Source organism: Engraulis encrasicolus, chromosome 16 (genome assembly GCF_034702125.1).
Source record: "Engraulis encrasicolus isolate BLACKSEA-1 chromosome 16, IST_EnEncr_1.0, whole genome shotgun sequence".
In the NCBI taxonomy this organism is placed as follows: Eukaryota; Metazoa; Chordata; class Actinopteri; order Clupeiformes; family Engraulidae; genus Engraulis; species Engraulis encrasicolus.
Genome location: NC_085872.1, coordinates 2774607 through 2800723, shown reverse-complemented (window position 1 = coordinate 2800723; position 26117 = coordinate 2774607). Strand labels below are relative to the sequence as shown.

The following is a 26117-nucleotide window of genomic DNA, read 5'->3' as shown; positions in this document are numbered from 1 at the left end:
GGTTAGTTCGAGTTGCTGAAAGCTGCACTTGTTTCCTACCCCTATCAGAAACACTCATAAGTGAAAATGAAGTGAAGCATGTTCATTTCCTTGAAAGAAATAAAAAAAACCCTGGTTGCGATATCAGATCTTTACTGGTGTTCTTTACTAGAAATTCCCCCACTAAAGTGCAAGACCCATCTTCTCCACTGCTGCCACACGTGACACTGAATGAAAAATGAATGATAACGAGTTGCTCACATCTACTCCCCGTATGCACCACATTTTATAGCAGACTTTAACAAAGCTATAGAAACACTTTAAACTGTTTGCGTGATCTGTGTTCTCGCTATGTTCGCGCGCATACGCACGTGGTTGTGTGATGGGGTTGTAAAGTAGTGTGGTCTGTCATGAAAATAACCCAGTAGCCTGTTGTGGATAGAGTAGACTATGTGATACGGTAGTAAAAAAAGTGACATGGGGAAACTGAAGTAACCTACTCTTATTACAATCATTCCATGCGTCAATCGTGGCGACCCAAGGAGGAGCGCGCCCTCTCCAACGCCGTCTTTCTTCCGTAGTGCCCTCTGCATTTCCCGAGCAGTATCAGCAGCCGCGCACTTATGCAACCCACTTCGAATAGAATGAATCCGCAATGCAGCAAGGCTGCACCGCTGTAACTGCATTTGGCACAGATTTTCAGCAAAAAGAAAAGGACAGCTCAGTGCAGAAAGGGGGAGGTGGGGCTCTTGCTCTGAGTTAAACACTTGTGGGGCACCATGATACATTTTTACATGTTTTTTTTTTCTTTCTTTAAGAAATATAAACAAACATGCTTAAGCCTACTGCTGTTGAAAAGCGAATGGGTGCCAGTGTCTGACAGTATGTTGTTTAGGGTGTGGGGGTATAGGCCTACTTGAATAGCCTAATAGTTGTGGACCAACTTAAAATCACAATACAGACGGAATGAGATGGGATCGAATGAAGAAGGTGTAAAATCAAAGGGCATGAAAAAAAAATATTTCAATGACTTCCATTGCTGTATGCGAGTAGGTTGGCTATAGTCTGGCTACCCGAACTCATACCCACTTATTTGCCTCCAAGCCTAACGGCGGCACTATTGTTTTCATACTATCTTGCTGATGTTTGGCAACCTTTAAATCCCAGTTGGCCAGCTTTGTTCATGTCAGGTGTTTTGTTGTGGGCGTTAGATGCAGACTATGCAGACTACATGCTGGATGTAACCCCGAGACCGTTGATGGGGATGGCTCTGTGTTTCTCTGTCCTAGCCCTGCTGATTGCCGTCAGCGCATCTAATTGCGGTGCTGTCCAGGACATTGCTGGAGGTAGGTAAATAAACGCTTCTAGGCACCAATAGTCTATTGCAAAACATCTCGACAACAGGCATTGCGTGTTTGACGAACATCATCTATAACTTCTGTGTTTAAGATAATGCAAACCCGGACTGGCAGCACCCTTTTGGGACTAGGTGGGATTCCCATACTACAAATGCCACAGATGTAACCTACGACCTCCTCTATGGTGCTGTGACCGTAATCTTCTATGGAAGCAACTTTGTTCCGGTGAAGAGAATTGGCAGTGGAGATGGTAGGTCATGCAGTCATGTATACACTCTCGAATAACAGCCCCTTAAAAGCTTTAACACTTTATTAACAATTATGAATGAACTGATTATTAATAACGCATTTACAAATGTTTGTAAATGAGTAAGAGCCAACCTACCGCTGCACAGCAGTGAGAATCTCCTCATACAGGATGAGTTTGATATGTTTTTGCCTGATACCTAGTGGTTTCATTTCTTTTGCTGCTTGGAGGACAAACCTCCAGGACTGTCACAGCTGTAGGCCAATGCTGTGTTAACATAGTATTTCTTACTCATTTAAAACATGTGTGAATGTTTAATTGATATTAGTTAATTATTTACAAGGTGATCATTTATTACTTTTTTTAAGACTTATTTTAAAGTGCTAACATGTATTCAAATAGAAAAACAAACGACAGATAGAATCCAGGTACAATTTAACCTTTGTTTTTTTTTCCAGTCAATGCCACTGGCATGCCCATTGTGACTACAAGCAGTGTAAGCCTTGGGCTTCTTGTATGGGCCTCTTTCAACCTGCTAATGGGCTGGGCGAGCACCCGGTGTGTCTGTATATACCAGCCTGTGTGCCCCCTCAGATACTGCCTTGCCAATTGCTTGGCCGTCCGTCTGTAAAGGTAATTCCCCACACCACATTTGGGACACAATTATGAAGCAGGTCTATGTCTAGTATAGCTGAAGCATACATTATTAATCATCACTGGTATTGTTCTTCTCTGGTTTAATGTCAGACTTTATCCGCTTCTAACAGATGCATGTGGCAAAGACGAACAAAGACACCTTCGTGATGTCAGAGCAACACAGTAAGGTCACGTTATGTATGGAATTAGCTGTAGCTGGTAGACCTGTTCTGTCAGATTATGTTATATCCTTATTTCCCCTTTTTGTGACTTCAAACTTGAATAATTTTTACAGACAAAATATCGTTCAGTTTCCATCTACCTGGCTATTCTCTTCCCCAACATGTTATCCATAAAATTGGTTGGGGTATAAATGAAATAACATTTTTTTCATATAGGCCTAATTATTCACCAGTTTTAGTAAAAACCACCCTGTTAAAGTTGTTGGATGAAAGGGTATTAAAAATAGAAAGTAAAACGTTTGGAAAGTAATTCTGGTTTGTTTTAGAAAACAATGTATGTAGAAGTAAGTTGTGTATTTTAGGCCTGCTAGTTTGATTACAGTTGTTTGTGATTCTGTATTGGTACTGATATTTAAATAAAGTTCTTACATTTTCAACTAGTGTTCATGATTTTATTTCCATGACAAATTATGTACCATGTTTTTTTTTTCAGATTCAGTTAGACAGTAGATATGTAGTTTTAAAAAATCTAGTTTTAACTAGAATGATGTCAGATGGAAAGTAGCCTATACAGTAAATGGCAAATGTAAGGTAGCCTACTTAGTGTGTTTGCAACATTGCCTCACACTATTCGATTTAAAAGAGTGTGTGTGTGTGCATGTGTGTGCGTGTGTGTGTGTGAGTGAGCGTGCGTGCGTGCGTGCGTGCGTGTGAGTGTGTGTGTGTGTGTGTGTGTGTGTGTGTGTGTGTGTGTGTGTGTGTGTGTGTGTGTGTGTGTGTGTGTGTGTGTGTGTGTTTGTGTGTGCGCACATGTGTGTGTGTTTAATGGCCACCATATTCTTGCCTTTTGCTCAGAATAGAGAAAAGGAAAGTCAAGGATGAGTTGTTTAGTGCCTGCTGCTCGTGCTACTGGGATATGTTGCCAAGGAGAGGGCTCTCTCTTGCAAGGAGAGGAAATCCCTCGGGTCTGCACAAATGCTCCCAGATCACTGGGGGAGGATGAGCCAATAGAGTGGGCTTCCTCAACTGGGCTGATTCCTAAGGGCTTTGTCAGTGAAAAGGCTGAAGAGCTGAATGTCTGGTGACGTAGGAACACTTTGTTTTGTTGTAGTAACTGTGTGTGTGCGTACGTGCATACGTGTGTGTGTGTGTGTGCCAACAGTTAGGCAAGATATTCAGGGGTACTGGCCAACTGCAAGAGATGAGCTGCCTTTTGATGATATCGCAGGATAAACCTAAGAGGCACTATAACCACAGATGCACCTTTCCAGCAATTCAGTTCTGCAGAAAAGTCCTTTATAGTGATTTTGATGCACCCAATACACACACACACACACACACACACGGCTCTAGGTTCAGTCTGACGGAGGTGTTCCTGGTTTACTAACGTTCCATGCCACACTCTGCTAGTTGGCCTCCATTACATCAGCTGGGGCCCCAAGTGAAAAGTGAAAAGAGTAAACATTTGAAAGAAATTTGCCACTACTGTAGCAAAGTGTGAGCTGTTATTCACCATCCAGGGGCTTGGGGTCCCAAACGGCTGCCTGCCAGGCCTGGTGACAAGATGCACCTCTGCGTGCGTGCACGTGCACACACACACACACACACACACACACACACACACACACACACACACACACACACACACACACACACACACACACACACACACACACACACACACACACACTTGGAGAATTGGTACTTAAATCAGAATGCTGAAAGTAACAACCATTATCAAACTTGTTGCTGCAATTTCTGAATTAAAGTGGAAGGTTTGATGATCAACTACCAACATCACAACATTTAAATTAAACCCTTGTTTTGATTATTATGGTTTCACACTACAATGACCATATCTGTATTGTAATGGCCCGTGTCATTTCATATCTGTCCGTAAAAGCTCAATAGGATTTTGATCAGGGTTGATGGACACTCCAAAGACTTTCACCCAGTCTGGCGGTAGCCTATGCCTGTCCATTTGGAATATCCAGTTGTGGCCAAGATTAAACTTCATGCAGATATTTTTCTGTCCATATTTATTTCCACATAAGCCTACTGTTCTTCTATCTATTTTGTGAGGTGCACCAGGTCCTCCCGAAGCAAAACAACACCATAACAATGTTACTCCCACGCAATGTTTCAAAATTGACATGGTACGCCCTGTCTTCATTTTAGTAGGAGAGGAGGTTATGGGATGAGGCACTCATGCTGTTTGGACGCGCTGTGGCCGGAGGAGGGCGCCCGTTATTTGATGTTGGAAGGGACAGTTTGCTGAAACCCAACTCATCATATGACCATTTAGCAATGGACGCTCTAAGGACCGCGAGAATATCCAGCATGTGCCGTAATAGAAAGGAAGGAAATCGGGAGAGAAACAAAATGCGAACCAATTTGTGAGGTTTTCTGGTGCATTATGGCGCCCACACTTCTGCAGAAACTCTTCAGCAAGAAAGTCGGCAGCAGCATCAGTAATGACTGCGATGGTAGATTGGAACAACGGTAAGACCAGCGGGTGTTCCCCCATTATCTCAGATACAGTTGTGCATGCCGCCTCAGGTGTGTGTAGTGTGTTGTGGTGATGTGATGTCAGATGAAGCTATGTGGCCGAGTTGAAAATAATTGGAATAGTTTTAGGTGTGATTATAACGCGCCAGCTGCAGTGTCGGAAAAGCGTACCCAAACTGTCCACTTCATCCAAGCGCAAGTTGCCAAAATCTACGTCGTGCCGCTTTACTCTGGCATTAGCCGAATAAGATAGGCTTACAGTTTTAGTTATATTTTGATGCTGATGCCTTGGCACAAGCGGCCGACAAATCTGGACACTGCCGTGTTTGTATTTTCGTTGGCAGTGGCACTGACCAGTCCAGAGGTTTATTCTGAATCACAAGAGTGAACGACTGCTCTGTGGCCGATCTGTTGCTGAATAGACTGCGCACTACGCACGAAACGAGTGTGCGTTGCTGCACGTTCTCCTCACAAATCAATGCAGTGTGGTCATTGCGTAACACTCTTTATCATCCAGCGTTATACTGCCACCGGTTCTCACACTGATCCTGTAGCCTAGCCTATAGGCTACCAGCTGTGTAGACAAATTGTTTTATAAGCCTATTGGACGGTTGAGTCAACGAGGCCTGTAAGTTGCAGCGCAAAGTAGCCTACCTTTATATGACCATGAAAGTTGGCGCTTGGCACTGAACAGGGATGTGACTGGAGGGGCTTGTGTTTGCAGTGCTACAATCACACGAAAGTGCTCCTAATTAATCGTAGGCTATTACAGCCATTTAGGCCTTGTGGGCACATAGGCCCAGTCGCGAAGTACAAAGACATGGGCCTACATTCCCCATTATAATCACTTTTTTATGCTGTTCAAAAACGATTGGCTTGGCCTACAATTAGGGGATGAAGGAATAGAATATCATCATCATCATCATCATCGTCATCATCATCATTATTATTATTGTTATTATTATCATTGTTGTTGTTGTCAACAATAATGTATTAGGCTATTACTGTTCGCTGTGTTTCATCAAGATACACAGGCCAAACACATAACCTAGTAGACATTTTTTGTTCTGGGCAATCAATCATATTTGTTGTAATATGTCTAAATCAATTATGTTCACTAAGTTACTCATCAAATACAAAGGGATGTGTGTTTGCAGGTAGGATTACAGTACGTGTTTATTTATTTATTTGCTCATTCATTTATTTGAGCATGTGAACAGTATGCTGAGGTGAGCAACTTTGGCAAGTCTGAGAGTCCTATGACAGGCAGATTACATGATTTATGTGTGAGTGAGTGAGTGCACTAGCGAGAGTGGTGGTTGGGGAGGGGGGGGGGGTTCTAGGGTGTGTGATAGTCATGTGAGTGTGTGTGATGATGAGGGAGCTGCCATTACGCTGTCATCAGGTCAAATAGCAGCCCTCCTGCCCTGTGCTCCCTCCCCCTCCCTCTCCCCTCCTGCTCACATAAGCTGGAGGAAAGCCTGCGCCTTTTTGTAGAGAGGCAGTCGTGTCAGTTGGTTAGGTACATTGACTAACCATGTACGTAGGATATTTCTAAGGCACTGTCTCGACTATGAAGATTAAAAGTGGTAGGAAGCTTGGCACCTTGTATGTCCACTATGCAGAGGATTTTACACCCAGCAGGTAAAGAGAGAGAGAGAGAGAGAGAGAGAGAGAGAGAGAGAGAGAGAGAGAGAGAGAGAGAGAGAGAGAGAGAGAGAGAGAGAGAGTCTGTTTGTCTGTCTCTGCCTTTTGGTATATGATGCATTTGTGCATCAAATTGATTAATTGACTCATCGGGCTCATTGTTTTTAGTATAATTCTGTATGCAGCCTCCCTCCCCGGAGTCTCCTGTCCATCTGAAAGCCTTCTGTTTGAGACAGATCCTCTGAATTCCTCGGAGTTCAGTAATGGAAAATTGTATCAAATTGTTGAATTGCAGTATTCAGTGACAACACTCTCCAAAGAAAAAGAAGTTTGGAGCACGACAGGACATTAATTAGAGCCATCTAAGTGGAATCCTTAAACGTTTAGCCTCATAGAGTCATGAGTTGCACACACAGGTAGGCTACCATATGTTATGGAGACTTTCGTGGTGCTGTTTAATTTGGGGTAGGAAGTAAGGGAAAATTGATATAGTAAAATTGAAATAGTAATTTGGAAAATATTTTCTTTCTTAATTAATTCAGTATGCATAATAATAACACAAAGCAGGAATGTAAACATATATGGAGGTCACCTGATTTCATGCCGTCAAATGATTGGACAGGGCTTTGTGCTGCATCCTTGACAGATGATGCATTTTACCGTTTTTTTTCCAATTACATGGTATAATTTATATCTAGCTATTTTTAAGCCAAGGTCTGATTTTATTTTGAGACATTTTGCAAGAACACCTCTGATTGAAATTGTTGACCCCAAAAATGTTAAAAGTATTATGCGATTAATCATAAACTTTATTTTCAATTGAATCACAGTCATGTTGCAGTTTCTGTGTGCTGTTCCTTCTTCCCCTCTCCTCTACCCACTTTATTACCCCCCCCCACCCACTCTGATTAGAAGGACAGAGAGTCTACAGGATGCTGGACTGTATTGTCTAGTGCTTTAAGCCCAACTTTTGTGTTTGTCTGTTTGAGTGTGGACTTTGTGTCTGTTAGTGCCAACTCTGGGCATGTGTAGTGATTGTGTAGTGGCAGTACCAGTCCAAAGAAGTGTCTCTCTCTCACACACACACCCCCTCACACACATTCTCTGTCTGTCTGTCTCTCTCTCTGTGTCTCTGTCTCTGTCTTTGTCTCTCTCTCTCTCTCTCTCTCTCTCTCTCTCTCTCTCTCTCTCTCTCTCTCTCTCTCACACACTCACTCTCACACTCACACTCACACTCACACACACACACACACGCGCAACACAGTCCCAGTGTGAGAGGATAAAGAGGGCTTTTGCAGAGGGTTGTGTGCTTGATTGTGGGTGTGTGTGTGAGTGAAGTGCGGGTGTGTGACAGGGTGGGGGCCGGTTGGTGGCGGGGATGACGGCGTGAGTGTGGGAGTCAGTATAAAGAGAGACTGTGCATAGCAACATGTATTGTTTTGCAGCTGGAACAGAAAGGGCAAGGAAGGAGCATTGGGCGATTCCATACTGGAAGCATCTCCTGATTTTCCAAATCACAGGGATATAAACATACCCATGAGAAACATTCACATTCGCAGGGAATACCGGATAATTAATACATATTTTATACCCACATGTATACACACATGACTGGATGAGCTCATGGAATGGCAAAATGGAGGGACATTTGGGTGAAGCATCGAGTCCCTGGAACCTGCAGGACATTTGAGGGTGCTGGAGAATGCGTAACCGATGGATACATCACCTTTTATCTGTGCACTTCAGTCAGGATGCAGCTGCAGTCATCGCATATGGCTGTCTGTTTACATGTTTGTCAGGCTTGGCCGATGTACCCTTCACAGATCTCTCACAACTGTTAGGATGGAATCCTGAGTGGCAGAGAGTTTCTTTGTAGAATGGAGAGCAGGTATGTTAGGATACATATGACTCTAAATGTGTGTATACATGTCTGGTGCAATGCACTTTTTAACATACCTTTTTTGTCCCTAGATTATATTCCACAGGTTTTGGATGAAATACCTGCACCAGCATAGTTTCCACATACCGGTATTTGAAGTAATTGGCACGTTGTTGGAAACCTGTGGTCTGATGTCTTTCTTTTCCTGTCTTTGTATATTTTGTTTAGTTGGGCCTTGGCTGAATTTGAGTTGGCCCAGATCAGACTAATTGTGTATCAGGACTGTGAACGGCGTGGGCGACAAGTGCTGTTTGACTCAAAAGCCATCAGAAAACTGGATGCTGTCAGACCAGTAAGTTACACACACACACACACACACACACACACACACACACACACACACACACACACACACACACACACACACACACACACACACACACACACACACACACACACACACACACAGCTGTGTGCAACTTAATATATTTTCCTTCTCAAAGTCCATGTATATCTTTCTGTCCTGCTTCGGAATGTCCTAAGAGCAATTGCAGTTGTATTACGTGTATGCGTTCAGCTTTCTGTTTGTACTGTACGTGTGCACATTTGTGTGTAAATGTGTGTGCGTGTGTGTTTCGGGGGGCGTCACATGCCCTGTAATCTTGCCTGCTTGTATCCCATGACAGGTGTGACTGATCAGCTGGGCAGGGGGAAGTAGGTCAGTGGGTTTAACACCCCTGTGTGTGTGTGTGAGTGTGTGTGTGTGAGTGTTATGACAATGAAGAGCGCTCTTGATTTAAAAGTTTTAATCCTGCAGCAAATTATCAAGGACTGTTGTCTCACACTGTTGGTGTCTCTCTTTTCCTATTGCCTCTCTTTCTGTTTCTCTCCCTCTATGCCTCTGTCTCAGAAGAACAGAGGTTGTGTTTCTGTTCTGTCAACTGGGTTTGCAGTCACATGAGCTGGTCTGTTTATTCAGCTCTCTCACTCTCTCACTCTCACTCTCTCTCACTCTCTCTCTCTCTCTCTCTCTCTCTCTCTCTCTCTCTCTCTCTCTCTCTCTCTCTCTCTCTCTCTCTCTCTCTCTCTCTCTCTCTCTCTCTCTGTTTTCCAGAGCTGCAGTAGGGCTTTACCATCAACTATGTTAGCTCTGTGTGTACAGACAGCTCTGTGTGCTTCACACAGACACAAATGCAGTTGGATGTAATATCATTTAATATAATATAATCATTGCTAACGAGATATGATGACGCTGTGTTCTGTAACCAAGGCACAATTTTGCCACTTTAAAATGTGACCCGTGGTTTGTTATCAAAACCTAGTTTAGAGTTCCTGCTGAGAGATGACATGGTGCCTTTGAGGACAAATGGAACTGTGTTATCTAGGGTATGTCTTTGAATGTTATGTTTTAGTTGCCTGATTATCATCGACTTTCGAATCCCGTACTGAGATGTTGGTTTGACCAAGAAGATAATGAATAGCGTTTCCCAAACGTTTTGTTTAACCCGCCACCACCGGTTTGCTACTGGTAAAAGCCAAAAAGTCTGTGTCAAAGTTTAAACCAAACATTTTCTTAGTCCCAATAGAACGCCTCTGCATAACCTACGTCACTGCCTTGAACATGCCTCTAGCCAGGGCCGTTGTAGCTGCTCAAAGTTGATTGCTTCCCAACAAAGTGGGTGGATTTCCCGATTTCTCTGGAGCTCAGAAGCGATATTTGTATTGCTCCTGGCCTGACTAGGAGGACTAATGTTTTAGATGTCTGTCTGTTTTCTTGTATAGCACAACACAGAAGAGACGGTCAAGAGATCGAGTGCACCATGTGATACTAGTCACCAGACAGGCCCAAAAGACATTCCTCCCACCTACCAGGTGAACATTGCACCGCTTTTTGAAATCCAATGAACTGCTGTCATAATTCTAAGGGCTAACTATTTTGTCACAACTCATGTGACCGCTGTGTCAATTCTTTCTCATTTTCTGTGGTATACGTTATACGTATACTGTACATGTATACGGTAAATTAGTTTATAGAAGTAACTACTTCACATCCAGACTTGAATAGTAATTTTACGGTAGACTGATTAACAACTATAAAGAATAAGAGACTATGAAATACCAGAGGAGAAATGTTAACACTTTCCCTTGACGTGAAACGCCAATGCAGCCACTAAGCAAGTGTAGTTGTGCAGGCCTCTTCTCCAAATCTCAGTGTAGTTGGTCTGTACACTCACAAGTACAATATGCAAGCCTTTGAGCTCTCTACTTGCAAATCAACTGTCTTATCTTAAGACAAGGACATCAGTGATGTTTAAGGCTCATCATAAACAGTAGACAGTGTACCCGAAAGTGGCAACTGAAAGTCATAAAAAACAGTACCAACTAGCGTCAATGACAGACACAGGCCTTAAAGTCACTTTATTAACCAACTTAGTGCAGAGCCTTTGTTATAACCTTACTCTCACCAAAATTGTAATGGCTATGTCTTAATTGAACTTAAGGCTCACAGCAATGTCATAGCAATGTTGTTTTAATGTAGTTGAGTATTTTCAACAAATATTGAATAGGCCATCTGCATTCAGACGCTACGGGTCATTTTCAAGTCACTTCGTAAAAAAGATATTAAAAAATGTGAAAAATTACTTTCTTTGGTAAAACGGCTAATTCAGTTGTTACTCATCTTATTCAGTTGGTAGTCATTTTGTTATTTGTGATAAAAATATATTTATTTCTCCCTCTCTCTCTCTCTCTCTCTCTCTCTCTCTCTCTCTCTCTCTCTCTCTCTCTCTCTCTCTCTCTCTCTCTCTCTCTCTCTCTCTCTCTCTCTCTCTCTCTCTCTCTCTCTCTCACAAACACACACGTCTTGCAGTACACCAGGCCAGCGTCAGATGTGAACATGCTGGGCGAGATGATGTTTGGTTCTGTTGCCATGAGTTATAAAGGCTCAACTCTCAAAATTCATCACATCAGGTAAGCTGAGGAATTTATACATTACTAAAATCTACTCCTGTCAACAACTTCTCATGGATAAGTCTGTACAAGTTGTTCTCAGAATGGAGCACCAATCATTGTATTTGTAACCGCAGCATTATCAGAATGATAATGATGGAGTTTTCCCAACATACCATCTTCAGTGCACCATGAAGATGTTATGAATTATTAGCATAGTCACTGGAAATAAATGGAACCAATAGCACCAAGCCACAAGTTATCACTGGCCGAGATGAAATGGCCATTTTGCCAGGTTGTCTAAATGCACTAACCAGGCTGCCGCCACCTAATGCCTCCGCACAATTCCATTTCGTGAAAGAATCTGACTATGCGGAGGACATGCTGATGAAGCATATAGCCCACTTATCCATCAGCAATTTGCAACTTAAAATGACACTTAGTTTGTGTCTTTATGCCTGTATTTGTGATGTAGGCAAAAAGTGTAGTACTATGTTTTGTGCTGCCTATAGATCATTACTTTCTACATGTTTATGTCACGGTGTCTATTGCAATTTACTATAAAATTAAGAAATTCTTGCTCTGTTGTGTTTTAGGTCTCCTCCTCAACTGATGGTCAGTAAAGTTTTCTCTGCCCGTGTAGGCGGCAGCAATTCAGGGAGCACAAGCACGTAAGTGGCCATCCCTTTTTGGCAGGACTATTTGGCCCTTCATTTCATGTGTTTGAAAACTCCAGTGTTGATATTTTGTTTTCTCTCCAGCTTGCAAGATAGCCTAGATTCAATCAGCCAGACATGTCCAAGTTATAGCAGCAGTATTGGTAAGCGCATTCCCATATTTTGTGGTCATATACTACATTTAGAAGTTTTCATTTTACTCGAAAGTTCACCACAATTTATTTAACCATGGTAATGAAATGCATATTATGTTATGACCATTGTCAGATTGCTCTTCCATGCTGTTTTCTTCTTATTGGAAGAAGTTGGATGTGCCTCACTGACAGGCTTCCTCGCCCTCTCTCTCAGCCCACAGCATGCCAGTCGACATGCCAGGTCGGGGGCGCAGTGAAGATGGAGACAGCGGCATTGTACACTCTGGTATATTCACGTCTACACACATACAGTGCATAGATGCAAATATTGTGAACATATCCCTGTACTGCACATGCATTGTGCAAATTCAACATTATGTACATTTATACATGCATCATGCAACTCTCAAATATACATGTATTTACCAATGTAAACACACAGGAGTGCATGCAGCTCTCTAGTTCCAATTGGTGATCTGAATTGATTGGTATGAAGGCTTCTTAATATGGGTACATGTGTGTGTACATAGTTTGTGTGTGTGTACTCGTTATTTACTCTTTAATTTAAAAAAAAAAAAAAAAAAAAAACCTAACCCCTCTGCAACTGCACTTGTTGTTCTGTATATCTCCTGTGCACATTGTATTTGCTTGTGATGTTGGCTTGAATATGTCCTCTTTTGAAAGTCGCTTTGGTTATAAAGTGTCTGCCAAATGCAATATAATGTAATGTAATGTAATGTGTACCTGTGCATCTCCTCTATTGCAGCCTCCCTCAGTAGTCTGTTGGCCACACCCCTCCCTTCACCTGGCTCGTCCACCAGCAGTGGCAGTAGTTACCAACGGCGATGGCTGCGTAGTCAGGCAACTAGTCTTCAGCATGGACCTGTGCCACGTTGGTGCGTGTTTGTTTGTTTATTTGTTTGTGTGTCTTTCAGTTTCTTTCAGTGTATGTTTGAATAATACACTTTTTTTCTCTACGCATTTCACTTTCACTTTCCTTCCATACTCAACTCGTAAGTGTGTGTGTGTGTGTGTGTGTGTGTGTGTGTGTGTGTGTGTGTGTGTGTGTGTGTGTGTGTGTGTGTGTGTGTGTGTGTGTGTGTGTGTGTCTTCTCAGGAGTACAGAAGAGATGTTCAACCTTTCAGATGACAGCTGTGGTTCTAACCCTGCTTTGGTGCGTCGGAAAAAAATCGCTGTGAGCATCATTTTCAGCTTACCAGAGAAAGAGGAAGAAAACAAGGCTTTCCAGGACTTCTTCTTTTCACACTTCCCACTGTTTGAATCACACATGAACAAGCTCAAGACCGCCATTGAGAGGGTAGGAAGAGTGTGCTTGGTTTCATGCTGTATTGTTGAATCTGTCTAGTAGCTAAAGTAGCAGGCCATGAAAAATGTTAGCTGAGTGGTTTCTCCAATCATGTGCAAGACTTTTTCATTCAACCACACCTTCCGATATAACTAATCGTGTGTGTGTGTGTGTGTGTGTGTGTGTGTGTGTGTGTGTGTGTGTGTGTGTGTGTGTGTGTGTGTGTGTGTGTGTGTGTGTGTGTGTGTGTGTGTGTGTGTGTGTGTGTGTGTGTGTGTGTGTGTGTGTGTGTGTGTGTGTTTGCATTCATGTGTGTGCATATCTGTGCATGACTGTATCTGTGGGTGTTGTGTGCTTCTTCACTAGGCTATGATCCTATGCCGAAGGATTGCAGAATCTTCCCAGCGAGTACAAGTGTACCTGTGTCGTGTTATGGACGCATTAGGAGACTTCAGGTACTAATTGTTTTGCATCTGAGAGAATCCTTTTTCAAAGCTGTTTGTTTGTTCTTTTTCTCACATCAGTATTTTTCTTCCATATGGATGTTTTGCTTCCTCGTCCTGTACAGGATGACTATCTGGAACCTCTACATGGCCCCGCGCATTAGCGAACCTGTTTGGCTGACCATGGTGTCTCAGAGCACCGAGCGAAGTGCACTTTGTCAGCGTTTCCTTAAGGAGATGAGCCTGCTGATGGATCACAGCGGCAAAAGCCAGTCAGTTATTTTCAGCTTTGGTAGAGAATCACACACCCACAATAGAATTCACACAGACAGATAAAGTATAAACATGCTGTAATAGGTTATTCATTTTCTTCATTACCATTGTTATTGTATATATGTTATTGTTTTTCTTCCTTTTGCTTGTCAATGACTTTCTTCCACACACACAGCAAATGAAACATTATAATTGCATTGGATCAAACAATTATATTAGATCAGGATAAGATTTCAGATGCAAATGGAGCATGTGAATATATAAACAATGAAAAAACTAAATGTAAAAATAGATACATTATTTAAAAAACAGTATTGTCTATTGGGCTTCTACAGAATTCAGTTAGACCTTATTTAAAAACAGTGTAGCATTCTACATTAATAACCTCTTGCATTGTATATTATCAGGGCTCTAAATTAACACCAGCCAGTTGGCCAAATGCTGGTGAAATTTCAGTTTGGCTGGTAGAAAAGACCACCTACTTACAACTACTAGCCATTTTGGCTGGTGGTGAAAAAGGTTAATTTAAAGCCAAAGTTAATTTAATATAATATTATCGTCTTTAATCTTGTGTTTAATTTGTGTTTGTATTGTTTATAGGTTTCTCTCTGCTCTACTAACTGCTGTTCTCACGTATCACCTTGCTTGGGTTCCAACTGTAATGCCCAGCAAGCATCTGCCAATCAAACCCATCTATGAGAAACGCTCTTCGCACTCATTGGATCAGCTTGCCAAATCTCACCCATACAACCCATTATGGGCACAGCTAGGTAAAAAACCCTTGATGCACTAAAATAATCACACATGGTCCTTGTACTTAGTACCTTGTACTAGGGACACAGCATTGCTACCCTCTGGTGGCTCAATTGGTAAGTACAGGTTTAGTCTGTGGTGCTACTGGGCAGTGGTTTGGAGCCAGAGGCGTAAGTGGCATTTGACCAACTTTACAGGAGAGCCAAAACAAATTTTTGACCACTATTTAATCAACTATATTTATTAACCTTTAACCACAACATCATAGCCATGAACATACTTAAATGAGGCAGTCATGAATTAAAAATATGATGTCATATTGACATACTGAACATATTCTAAAATCTTGAAAATTGCTAAAAATACTGAAAAATATGGCCAAAAATGCACGATACGCCTTTTGGGCACCAAACATTTTGAATGTTAAGAGAGAGAAAAGGACGTATCTGTTCATTTTTGGACAAAAACAATGTGATGAATAAGTCATGATTTCTTCCTTTTACTTCAAATACTGTATACAACAAAGACATTCTGATGTGTCAGTACCACCACTTCTCAATTTAGTGTAAATACAATGTACCCTGGCCAATTCCATCCTATACAAGTACACAATTCAATGCTCACCCCTGTTTTCGCATCCATTTAGTGCTCCAATCTCATTTATCACTTCACATTCATGTTTTTAATTTCAAACACGTGAACAGTGTAACATTTACTGTACCTTCAGTTCAATATCAATTCTATAGTTTGTATGCACTTCACTTTAGCATAGGCCTTCTGAGCCTATCTAAGCCATAGGTGTGAATGGAGATACGCCCTTTTGCCTCCAACACCGATGGCCACTCCTGTGTTAGGTCTTTGTTGTTTTGTTCTTTTAGTCAATATAGGTTGAGTTCTGATATGTCTTTTGGTACAGTTAGATAGAGCTCATCAAGACCTTTAATTTGATATATAGAACTATTTTTTTGTCAAAAATGCCACTTACTCCCCTCTGGCTCTAAGCCCTCGTAATGTAACTGTGACTGGAGAATCAGGATTTTGTTATTTTGCAAATAATTAACTGATTGGAAATGGTTGTTATGCACATACACAGGTAGTATGCATGCATTGTATTGTGCAAATATTTATTACCGAATAGCAAACTCCCCTTAACGTGACTACTTTTTGGTAATATATTATGTGCTTAGCAGTTAATTGACGAAAATAATATTTGGTTTGATGTTAATGTGGGGAACATAACTCCTAATGCTTGTTTACTCTCTTGACAGCAACGGTATATGTGATATTTAAATACTACTCTCTAAAAAATGTAATCATATTCATTAGCATTTGTGTTTATGAGAGTTGTGTGTGTTTCAGGTGACCTCTACGGTGCGCTGGGATGCCCTGTACGCGTGTGTCGCACAGTAGTGGTGGGTCGGCGGAGAGAGCTGGTGCAGAGGGTACTCTATGTCCTGTCTTACTTCATCCGATGCTCCGATCTCCAGGAGAGCGATGGCAGACCGCATGACATTATTAGTCCAAGCCCTTGCACCAACCAGGAGGGCCACACAGAAAATACTGCAGCATCATCAGAGGTGCCAGAGGATACCTCCAGCCCTGACCAGTCTAGTGATCCCGCAACAAGTCAGACTGTCCATGTCTCAGACCAGAACAAACTGCTCGCCTCTCTAGCGGAGGACCTGGATCCCACCTCGTTCTCTGAAAGGACCAATGACAGCCTCTTATCACTTAGCACTCAGGACTCCGAAACAGGTCTTGATTGTTTGGGTGCTTGCCCTGACCCTGTTGGCACGGAGACGGAAGAAGTTGATTCATCCAATCAGAGTCCTTTGCTCCATCGGGCTCACTTCCTCATCGGTTCTTCTCAGGACCAAGAGGAGGAGTCGCCTTTCAAAGGTCACACTGCTGCTGCTTCTGCTTCTGCACCTCTTGGTTTGGATAAGAAGTGGTCACTCCGAGGGTTGATGGACATGCGACAAAACGAGAGTTTGGATTCTGCACTTGGGGATAGCGATGCTGAGGAGACGCCAGCACAGCAACCGTGTGTGTCGCCAGAACAGCATCATGAGCTGCCTTTACCCAGGTAACTAACCTTTGCAAATGCGGATTTGTTTTTCTTTCAGGGATTGTTAAACAAATGTCATGAAGACACTTTGCAAGCCGTAGCAGGACCGTATTAAGACACTGTGGTGCCTCCGGGCACTACACCTTGCAGGTCCCCCCTTTATGAACAGCATTTATGAAGTTTGTGTCATGTGGGGCCCCCTAACTGGCTGTAAATGGTTGGTGCCTCTGGGCACTGTGCCACTGGCCCTTATGGATAATCCAGCCCTGGCCTTAGAAGAATACACTGTCCTTATATGGCCATAGACTCATTTCTGTATAGTGTTATGCACTACTTGTCCTTCAATGTTGCCTGTCATGAAAGAGCTGACTGGTTGTATTATGACTGGCTTGTCCTTGACCAGAATGAGTCGTTTGGGTTTGCTGATGTTACCTACAGTAGATCACGGTTGTCATAAGCTGTGCTTAACGTTCATGTATCATAATGAAAAATTAAAACGGTGTATGACATTAAACATTACTCTAAAGAGAGAGTCCAGACTGAAAAGTGTAAATGTAATTACAAAAATAGCAATAACAAATAAAACAATTCAAATAATAATAGGAATTGGAAATAAAGTGATACTTGTGTAAGGTGGAAGAGTGAGTTAGTGAAAAGCAACAGTAAGAGGTTTCAGTCTGTTTTTTAAAATGTTTTTTAATGTGATATCGTTTTTATGTGTAGAGGAACGCTGTTTCACAAAGTCTTACTGCATGTAATGTAATAACAGCTAAAAGCTGACTCTCCTTGTTTTGTGAGGACAGTAGGCTAAACCGGCCTGTGCTGTTCTCCAGCTCAAAAACCTTTGGTTGGACAGTACTTTTGATCATTAGGGCCCGAATACCAAAGGTCCGTAGGACCCTATAGTTTTTCTGATGTTTCTTATGTTAATGTTTTTATATATTAATTTTAATGTTTCTTTTTGTTCTTGTTCATACACTTTTGGGGCATTTTGAGGTGGTTGGCATGAGTCAAACCTGGATTAGGTTTTGCACCAGGGTAAGGTTGGGTGTCAGCTACGACTCTATAGCGCCCCCTAACACATAAAGGCTTGGGGCTGGCATATACAGTAGTAGAAGCTACGGACCTACAGAGCTATGAGGGGGGTGTATCTCAAGACAAGCAAAAACACATTCTCTCTACACTTCTCTCTACATTTAAAGTCTTTCAAGTGTTTAATTGTGTGTGTGTGTGTGTGTGTGCGTGTGTGTGTACGTGTACGTGTACGTGTGTGTGCGTGTGTGTGTGTGTGTGTTTTTTCTTCTTCTGGTAGTTGTGAGATGAATGTAAAGCCCAGTGTGAACCACTTTGGCCGCTCATTATTAGGAGGCTACTGCCCCCAGTACATGCCAGACTTTGTCCTTCATGGAATCTCTAGCGATCAGCGCCTCAAGCAGTGCCTGATGGCCGACCTGGAGCACACTGTGCTGGTAAGGACCCACACCTGCTACTCCACCACCACATGGCACATAGCACACAAGTGATCCGGTCATATAGTGGCGTGCATTGTCACTGCCCTTGCGATTGGATTGGATTGGATTACGATTTGAGAGGTAACGGATTGGAATCGATTCAATCCAATTATATGATGCATTGCAATGCATTACATTTCTATAGAAAGCAAGCCAAATTTTTCATCAGTCATGACGCAAACATATTATTGGCTGTTGTGTGTATCAGTCCTGCAGTTTGCAATGCTTTGAAGTGCTTTAATTTAACTTAAAGTTCATGTGCTCCATAAATGCCCACGGAGGTAATTGAAACTTGAATGCCGCATTGATTATGGCATTTGCCGAATTCGATTATTGAATTGTCCTGACCCGCATTGCAATGCATTGCCAACTCAATTATTGTTGACACCACTAGTTTTTTTATACAAGATTTTGTTAGATTTGTAAAGTAAGTTTTTTTAAATGCACATATCTTTCCTATGGGCGTCCCTGCTTTCAAGTACATAAACAATCTCCATAAACAGGCATGATCTTGTTTAAACCTGTTTTTATGACGTGTATGTGTGTTTGTCACCACAGCACCCGGCACTAGACGAACCAGTGGCAGAGGCTGTGTGTATTGTGGCAGACACAGACAGGTTGTGTGTGCAGTTGTGTACAAGCCAACGTCGCGTGTTTGAGACGGGACGCCTGGGAAGAGACGTCCTCGTGTCTGGATTAGTATGCAACATTCTTACATCAGTTCTACAGCTACAGAAACTCAACCTGAGTGCTGAGTTTGTGAGTACATAAATGTAGTTACGCCAATGTAGTTACATAAGCAATTCAAATATTAATTGTTGTTTTTTAAATAGTTTTTTTGTTTTATGTTGTGATTTCAGGGCTCTAAATTAACATTTTTCATCATCAGCCAAAATGGCTAGTAGATCTTAATCTTACTAGCCAAACACACACTTACTAATGGGTAAAACTGGCTACTAAGTTTTCTTTTCAACCAGCCAAACTGAAATTTCACCAGCATTTGGCCGGTTGGCTGGTGTTAATTTAGAGCCCTGGTTGTGAACACATCAAGTGCATTAACATGCAAAATGCATTTGTTTTCATCTGGGTGCGTGTCCATGTTACAGTGTGTGATGCACCTTGAAGATCGTTTACAAGAAGTGTACTTTAAAAGCTGCACTCTAGCAGAGTATCTGAGGGGCCAGACCAGAGTGCATGTCAGGGAGCTGGGACTGGCTTTGGGGTAAGAACACCGACCTGTTCATCAACGCTCTCTTTTACATGGTAAAAGACCTTCGTTATATGGAGTGAAAATGGTTAATTGGAGAGTATGATTGCTGGCGATGCCTCAGGATATTTGTGCACTCCCTATCATACCACTGTCCATATTCTACATGGTATACATGATGTGCCATCATTAATGTTCATTGGCAGATAAAGACATTTGTTGGTTTGTAATGTTGTTAATGTTCTGTTTGTAACTGTTTTATGATGGGTCTTTTTTCTGGGTACCTACTGGGTCTTGCTCTTTTGGATCTCCATGGATTTCCAACAGGATTGAGTCGAGTGATCTCCCCTTGCTTGCAGCCGTGGCCAGCACACACTCGCCTTATGTGGCTCAGATTCTGCTCTGAACCAGCAAACCAATCAGGACCCTACGCTAAGGACCTAAACAGAATGTGCGTGCGTGCGTGCGTGCGTGCGTGCGTGCGTGTGTGTGTGTGTTTGTATGTGTGTGTGTGTGTGTGTGTGTGTGTGTGTGTGTGTGTGTGTGTGTGTGTGTGAGTGAGACAGTGAGAAAAAGGAAGTGTGTATGGGTACGTGCCGGTGCTTGTGTGCACGCACATGTGCAGGTGTGGTGGTGTGTACATTTGACACGTCAAGAAAATGGGCCGACATCTTCTGGCTGGAATACACACACACACACACACACACACACACACACACACACATGCTCCCAAACGATAGTTTAGGTCTTGTTTACTGATGTAATTTTTTTCTTGTTTTTGTACTTTTCGTTGAAGGGATGGGCATGTTTTATTGCTCGTCTTAAAGGGACAAAAAGTTTGTTTACATGAACTTTGCTGGGACGTGTGGTAATCAATGTTCTGGAGATGTAAAATGTGTGTGCGCGTGTACGCGTGTGTGTGCATGTGCGTGCATGTGCGTGCGTGTGCGTGCGTGTTGTCTACTTAGTCAGTATTGAAACGCTACTAATGCACACAAATGCATTGTAATTGTTGTACAGACATTTTTACATACAGTTGATCTCTAAAACTGAAATAACACTTCTTAAACAGATTTGCCACAGTAATGAAAGCTAATATTATTAAAACAATGACAAGTTTTCATTCTGGTGAAATTTGTTTTTATAACATTTTTTGTACTTTATACATGAATTTCTACCTCAACTGTTGTCTCTGATATGTTTTAGAGTTATATGACCACTTACTGTGTCTCAAGGCACCGTGATGGAGACCAATGAGTATCACTCATCATCAGTGAAGATACTCAAGTCTTTCTGTGTTGTGAAATATGATTTTACGATACCACATGAATCATTAATTGGTTGATTGTGAAAGATCATTCCTTGTTTTTGTCTCATAGAGGGAATCTGACTTATGGTTTTACATAAACCCCTCTGATGCTTTTGATAGATGGATCTCAACTACAGCAGGAAGCACAGTTCTCAGTGAATCATGAAATTTGTACAGTTGTGTTTATCTTATTTTTTGATTAAATGGACATCAATGTTGTCATTGTATTGAGATTGAGATTTGTTGTTGAATAAACTTGATACCACTGGCAGTAACCTTAAAGTTCATTGACGTGTGTGTGTGTGTGTGTGTGTGTGTGTGTGTGTGTGTGTGTGTGTGTGTGTGTGTGTGTGTGTGTGTGTGTGTGTCTGTCTGTCTGTCTGTCTGTCTGTCTGTCTGTCTGTCTGTAAGATTATTTATGAAGGGACATGTACAATCATTTAGCATGAAAGAACATGTAGGCTAAATACACCAGAATTCGTCATCTGCAGTCCTTGTTATGTTATACTGGAAAGAAAAATGAATGAGAAGATATACATATATATGTATACATATATACAGTGGCTTCAAAAAGTCTACACACCCCTCTTCAAATGTCAGGTTTTTGTGATGTAAAAAAATGACCGAAAGACAAATTAATTCACAGCTTTTTCCACCTTCAATCTAAACTATTAACCTGTACAATGCAATTGAGAAACAAGCATAAAGCTTTAAATGGAAACAATAGAAAATAAAAAACTTCAATTAACATGGTTGCATAAATATACACACCCTTAAATTAATACTTAGTTGTAGCACCTTTGGCTTGTCTGGGCCATTCCAAAACCTCAATATTATTCTGGTGAAGCCATTCTTTTTGTAGACTTAGGCGTGTGCTTGGAGAAATTGACGTTCTGAAAGATTAGTTCCTCTGCATCTTCACCTTTCTACCAGGGGGCCGAAGGTTTTGTGCCACTACCACGGCCCCTGTGGAAATTTTCATAATTCTCTCCTCCATAATGAAGGTCCCATTTACAACTGAAGAAAAACAGCACAAAAGAACAATGCTGCCATCACCATACTTCATGTTAGGTATGGTGTTATTGGGGTGATGTTTTGTGCCAAATATACCCTTTGGAATTATGACCAAGTTCAATCTCTTGGTGGAGTGAATCTAGCAAAAAATACTTCTGTAATCTCCCAAATGCATGTGAGAAGATATGTTATGGTCAGGTGAAACCGAGGTCGAACATTTTGGACATAATTCCAAGAGGTATGTTTGGCACAAAAACAACACTACATTGCCAAGGTAACGCCATGCATAAAGTGAAGCATGGTGGTGGCAGCATCATGCTATGTGACTGTTGTCCTTCTGCTGTAACTGGGGCTTAAGTCAGGGAGGCAGGAATTATGAACAGTTCCACAGGGGCCATTGTAGTGGCACAAAACCTTCTGCCCCCTGTTAGAAAGGTGATGATGCAGATGAACTTAATCATTCAGAACGACAATTACCTCAGACACATGCCAAAAATCAACAAAAAAATGGCTTCATTAGAATAAGATTGAGGTTTTGGAATGGCCCAGACAGAGTTCAGACCTGTATGACACGGAACATCTGTTGGGCGATCTGAGAAGGACTGTGCAGATGAGATGCATTCGCAATCTGTCAGATTTGGAGTGCTTTTGCAAAGATAAGTGGAAAAAATTGTTACATCAACGTTTGCCATGCTGATAGAGTCTTACTAAAAAAAAGACTGAGTACTGTAATCGAAGGAAAGGTGCTGCAACAAGGTATTAGTTCAAGGGTGTGCATATTTATGCAACCATGCTAATTCAAGTTTTTTATTTTCTATTCTTTCCCTTTAAAGCTTTGGGTTTGTTTTTCAACTGCATTGTGCAGGATAATAGTTTAGATTTAAGTGGGAAAAGTTGTGAAATTATTTGTCTTTCAGTCATTTTTCTACATGACAAAAACCTGGAATTTGAACAGGGGTGTGTAGACTTTTGGGAGGCACTGTATATATAGTCTTTATAGACAGGGTAAACAAAAAGAAAAAAACATGTACAATTCAACAAAAAATAGACCAACATGTAATGCCATATGAGAATCAAAATAATGATCATGATATAAGTTAACACAAGATAACCAACAGACGTACAGAACAAGAGGTTGATGTTTCTGTAAGTGTGTGCTCATACTTTCTGTCGGTCTGGTGTTCCATGTGTGCAGCTGGGTAAGAGAAGGGTGTGTGCGCGCTCGCGCGCTTATGTGTGCATTTAAGTGGCGATTAAGAAAAAAAAAAACGTAGGCCTAACCAAAATGCAACAAAGTATATCCTTTGTTAGAAATGTGGAATGTTCTCATGTCCCCTAGTTGGTTTCAATCTATTCGCACCTTTCCGGCACGGGTCACCAAAAGGGGGAGACAGAGGGCTGAGTAGGCCTACTTGGCTCATAGTTTGGCCTTTGTTATTTCAGTAGTTCTCCTCCCTCTCTTTCCGTTTCATGAATCACCTCGCCCCTCCCGATAGTCACCATGGACGCGTTAAGGGGGTAGCCTGTGTGGATTACCAAACTAAGTTATCGGGACACTTTTGCGACTGATCCACATTTACGGGCAGTTGCCACTGTTCACAGTTTCAAAACTGTTATGAGTAAGCCTGGTTCTGGCTGAAAAACAAATTATGCCCTCCAATGGATTGTCGTCACGCCGTGGATTTTGTTTCCAATACCTCAGCAGCTTGGACTTGCAATACTGTAGGACGATGGGAGTACTAGCCTGTTAGCCAGCTAACAAGGCAGAACAGCTACGAAGAGAATTTACTGATTTTGTTACATTGTATCATCTTGGAGTTCCAAGTTCTTTGAAGCGCCTCGCGAACTGGACTACTTGTAAACTTTCGACGGAGAGCAGAGTTGTGGAAAGCCCTTACATTTCTACTATCGCGGAAAGTGGGAGTCAATCCAGACCGTGGTCGCGAAAGTGGCCTGGAAATCTGTCGGGAATTTGAGTTCGCAAATGAAAGTGGGGAAGTTTAAAAGACGGAGTAACGTCTCGAGGGACGTTTTTCATATTCAAGTCTGTCTCTAAGTCCAATCATTTTTGAGTAATACCATGGCATCTTTTGTGGACAATAGTTTTCGCCATGCAGTAATGAAAATCCCACCGGAGAGGACGCAACAGGTAAAGAATAAACTTAATTTTACGAACAACCCCTCATATTAGGCTAGGCTATTAAGTAGCACCATGATGTTTATTCCTCAACTCGTGTGTGTGTGTGTGTGTGTGTGTGTGTGTGTGTGTGTAGTATATTTACAACAACAACAACAACAATAATAATATATCTTTCTATTGTATATCTATCTATCTCTATATAAAGTATATATAAATATATGTAAATAAATATAAATACTGTATGTGAGAGGCCTTTATACATGTTGTTAATCTATGCATCTGAATACTGAAACATGGAGCAGCCACATTGACCCTTTTAGTAATGGTAACTTTGTAGCCTATGCAGTGTCTGACCGCTTTACCCCAATTTACTCTTTACTGTGTAGCCTAGTTTTGCGTCATTACTAGTTTGGTAGTGTACAATTCCAGCTGCCCATATCCCATCTTTGACTTGTGTTGTGGTGATTAGGCGTTTTAAGTGACAATAACAATGACTCGTCATTATTTAAAAAAAAAAAAACTGAAGCACAACAAACGTACTCTGCAATTGATCACTGTGCCCTCTGACAGAAGGTTACAATCTGCTGTGCCCCTCCATCATGTATTGCCCATTGACTTGAGCGCAGGTGTGTGAGATGAGGTTTAGTGAGCTACTCAAACTCATTGCATGCCATTGCCCTCCAAACGTTTTTTAGGTTCACAAATTTGTTTTGTTTTGCAATTTTGTTGAACGTTGGATCTGCAGTGTCATTAGGTGGAAATCTTCATCTCATAGTTGATTGTACATGGCATGCCATTCGTTATCAAGGGCACCAAGGGTGTAGACTACTTAACAGGCTTGCATAGCTTGATGAAAGTGAATATGGGTCTGGTTGTTCTGTTATCAAGAGGTATTTTAAACCATGGCATTCATAGACATGAACCTTTTACCAGGAGCGTAGCAACACATTTTGGACCCTATGTACAATCAGCTCCAATGCCCCCCCAGCCACATGTTTTCATAAATCGGACTGTGTGTGTGCCCCCTATAGCCTATACATGGGCCCCTGGTGACTCAGTCACACTTGACCCCCTGGACGAAACCGCCTTTTACCTCAACATAGTCCTGTCACTATTTGTCTTTCAAAGGACATGTTGCACAGCTGTTCACCAAAAAGTCTGATATCAGGGATTTCAAACATTCAGTTTGATTCCATTAGGGTACAATATTACAGCTCAGGAGATCTACTTTAACTGTTAAATAGCATCTGTGTCAGGTTAGTGTAAAATTTGAATTGTGCAGTGCTGCAAGTGAAGGAACAAAATCAGACGGTGGAATGATGTACCTGGTGCTATACAATCAAGCTCTTGTTTGGTCCCCACCACGTTATCGCCATGATCTTTTTCTATTTTACACAGACATGCCTGGCAGGATGCATGTTGTTTATGACTGCAGACGTAATGAGTGCAGCTCAGTGAGAACGGAAACCCACACAAAGGCTTAGAACAGCTTTGAGAGAGAGAGGGAGAGAGAGAGAGAGAGAGAGAGAGAGAGAGAGAGAGAGAGAGAGAGAGAGAGAGAGAGAGAGAGAGAGAGAGAGAGAGAGAGAGTTTTGCATTGTGCTGTGTATTTTTGTGCACTAGCCAGTTGAGAGGATTTCCGTCAGACTCCTGGCCTGGCGTGGCTATCACTGGGAGAGCAACAGGAAGGTGCTAGGGAAGGAGATGTTCTGAAGATATGGAGGTGGAGGCCTGGTCAGGAAGACTTCCAAGAGAATTCACCCTAGTCACATGCAGATTTTCTTAAAGGATAACTGCCAATTTCGACATGCAGTTGTAATGCTCACACTACCCTGGAGTCCGGACTTGTCTGTACCTGAGATTTTTTTTTTCTTCAGCCTTTTCCGAGATCCTGGT

The 26117-nt window shown here is 41.9% G+C and overlaps 2 protein-coding genes and 1 long non-coding RNA gene across 5 annotated transcripts in view; all 3 read left to right on the top strand.

The window, feature by feature from the left end:
* Positions 1-1231: 1231 nt before the first annotated feature.
* On the top strand, positions 1232-2792 carry LOC134466212 (uncharacterized). Its single transcript, XR_010038241.1, has 4 exons — positions 1232-1325; positions 1429-1587; positions 2043-2217; positions 2352-2792. It is a non-coding gene; the product is annotated as an uncharacterized LOC134466212 (long non-coding RNA).
* Positions 2793-4722: 1930 nt separating this feature from the next.
* fnip2 (folliculin interacting protein 2) lies at positions 4723-20220 on the top strand. Of its 2 annotated transcripts, none has more exons than XM_063220103.1 (17): positions 4723-4904; positions 8665-8788; positions 10219-10308; positions 11306-11406; positions 11982-12056; positions 12147-12205; positions 12411-12482; positions 12963-13092; positions 13314-13515; positions 13870-13958; positions 14072-14218; positions 14820-14989; positions 16332-17058; positions 18353-18509; positions 19110-19310; positions 19658-19773; positions 20086-20220. In XM_063220103.1, exons 1-17 carry the CDS (start codon positions 4819-4821, stop codon positions 20162-20164), a joined length of 2625 nt encoding a protein of 874 aa, XP_063076173.1. In that variant the 5' UTR covers positions 4723-4818; the 3' UTR covers positions 20165-20220. The 2 variants fall into 2 exon arrangements, with proteins under 2 accessions (XP_063076173.1, XP_063076174.1); XM_063220104.1 differs by lacking the exon at positions 4723-4904 and adding an exon at positions 6424-6554.
* A 3357-nt stretch (positions 20221-23577) lies between these two features.
* rapgef2a (Rap guanine nucleotide exchange factor 2a) overlaps positions 23578-26117 on the top strand; it is a 46055-nt gene continuing 43515 nt past the window's right edge. For both annotated transcript variants that reach the window (XM_063218256.1, XM_063218255.1), the window contains exon 1: positions 23578-24230. In XM_063218256.1, coding sequence (XP_063074326.1) covers positions 24162-24230 — 69 coding nt within the window. In that variant the 5' untranslated portion in view covers positions 23578-24161. The remainder of the gene's footprint in view (positions 24231-26117) is intronic.

Coding starts and splice junctions, on each gene's coding strand:
- fnip2 (XM_063220103.1), top strand. CDS start 4,819: ATGGCGCCCACACTTCTGCAGAAACTCTTCAGCAAGAAAGTCGGCAGC. Junction 8,789..10,218: donor AACTGGATGCTGTCAGACCA/GTAAGTTACACA, acceptor TTTCTTGTATAG/CACAACACAGAAGAGACGGT. Junction 12,483..12,962: donor CAGCGGCATTGTACACTCTG/GTATATTCACGT, acceptor CCTCTATTGCAG/CCTCCCTCAGTAGTCTGTTG.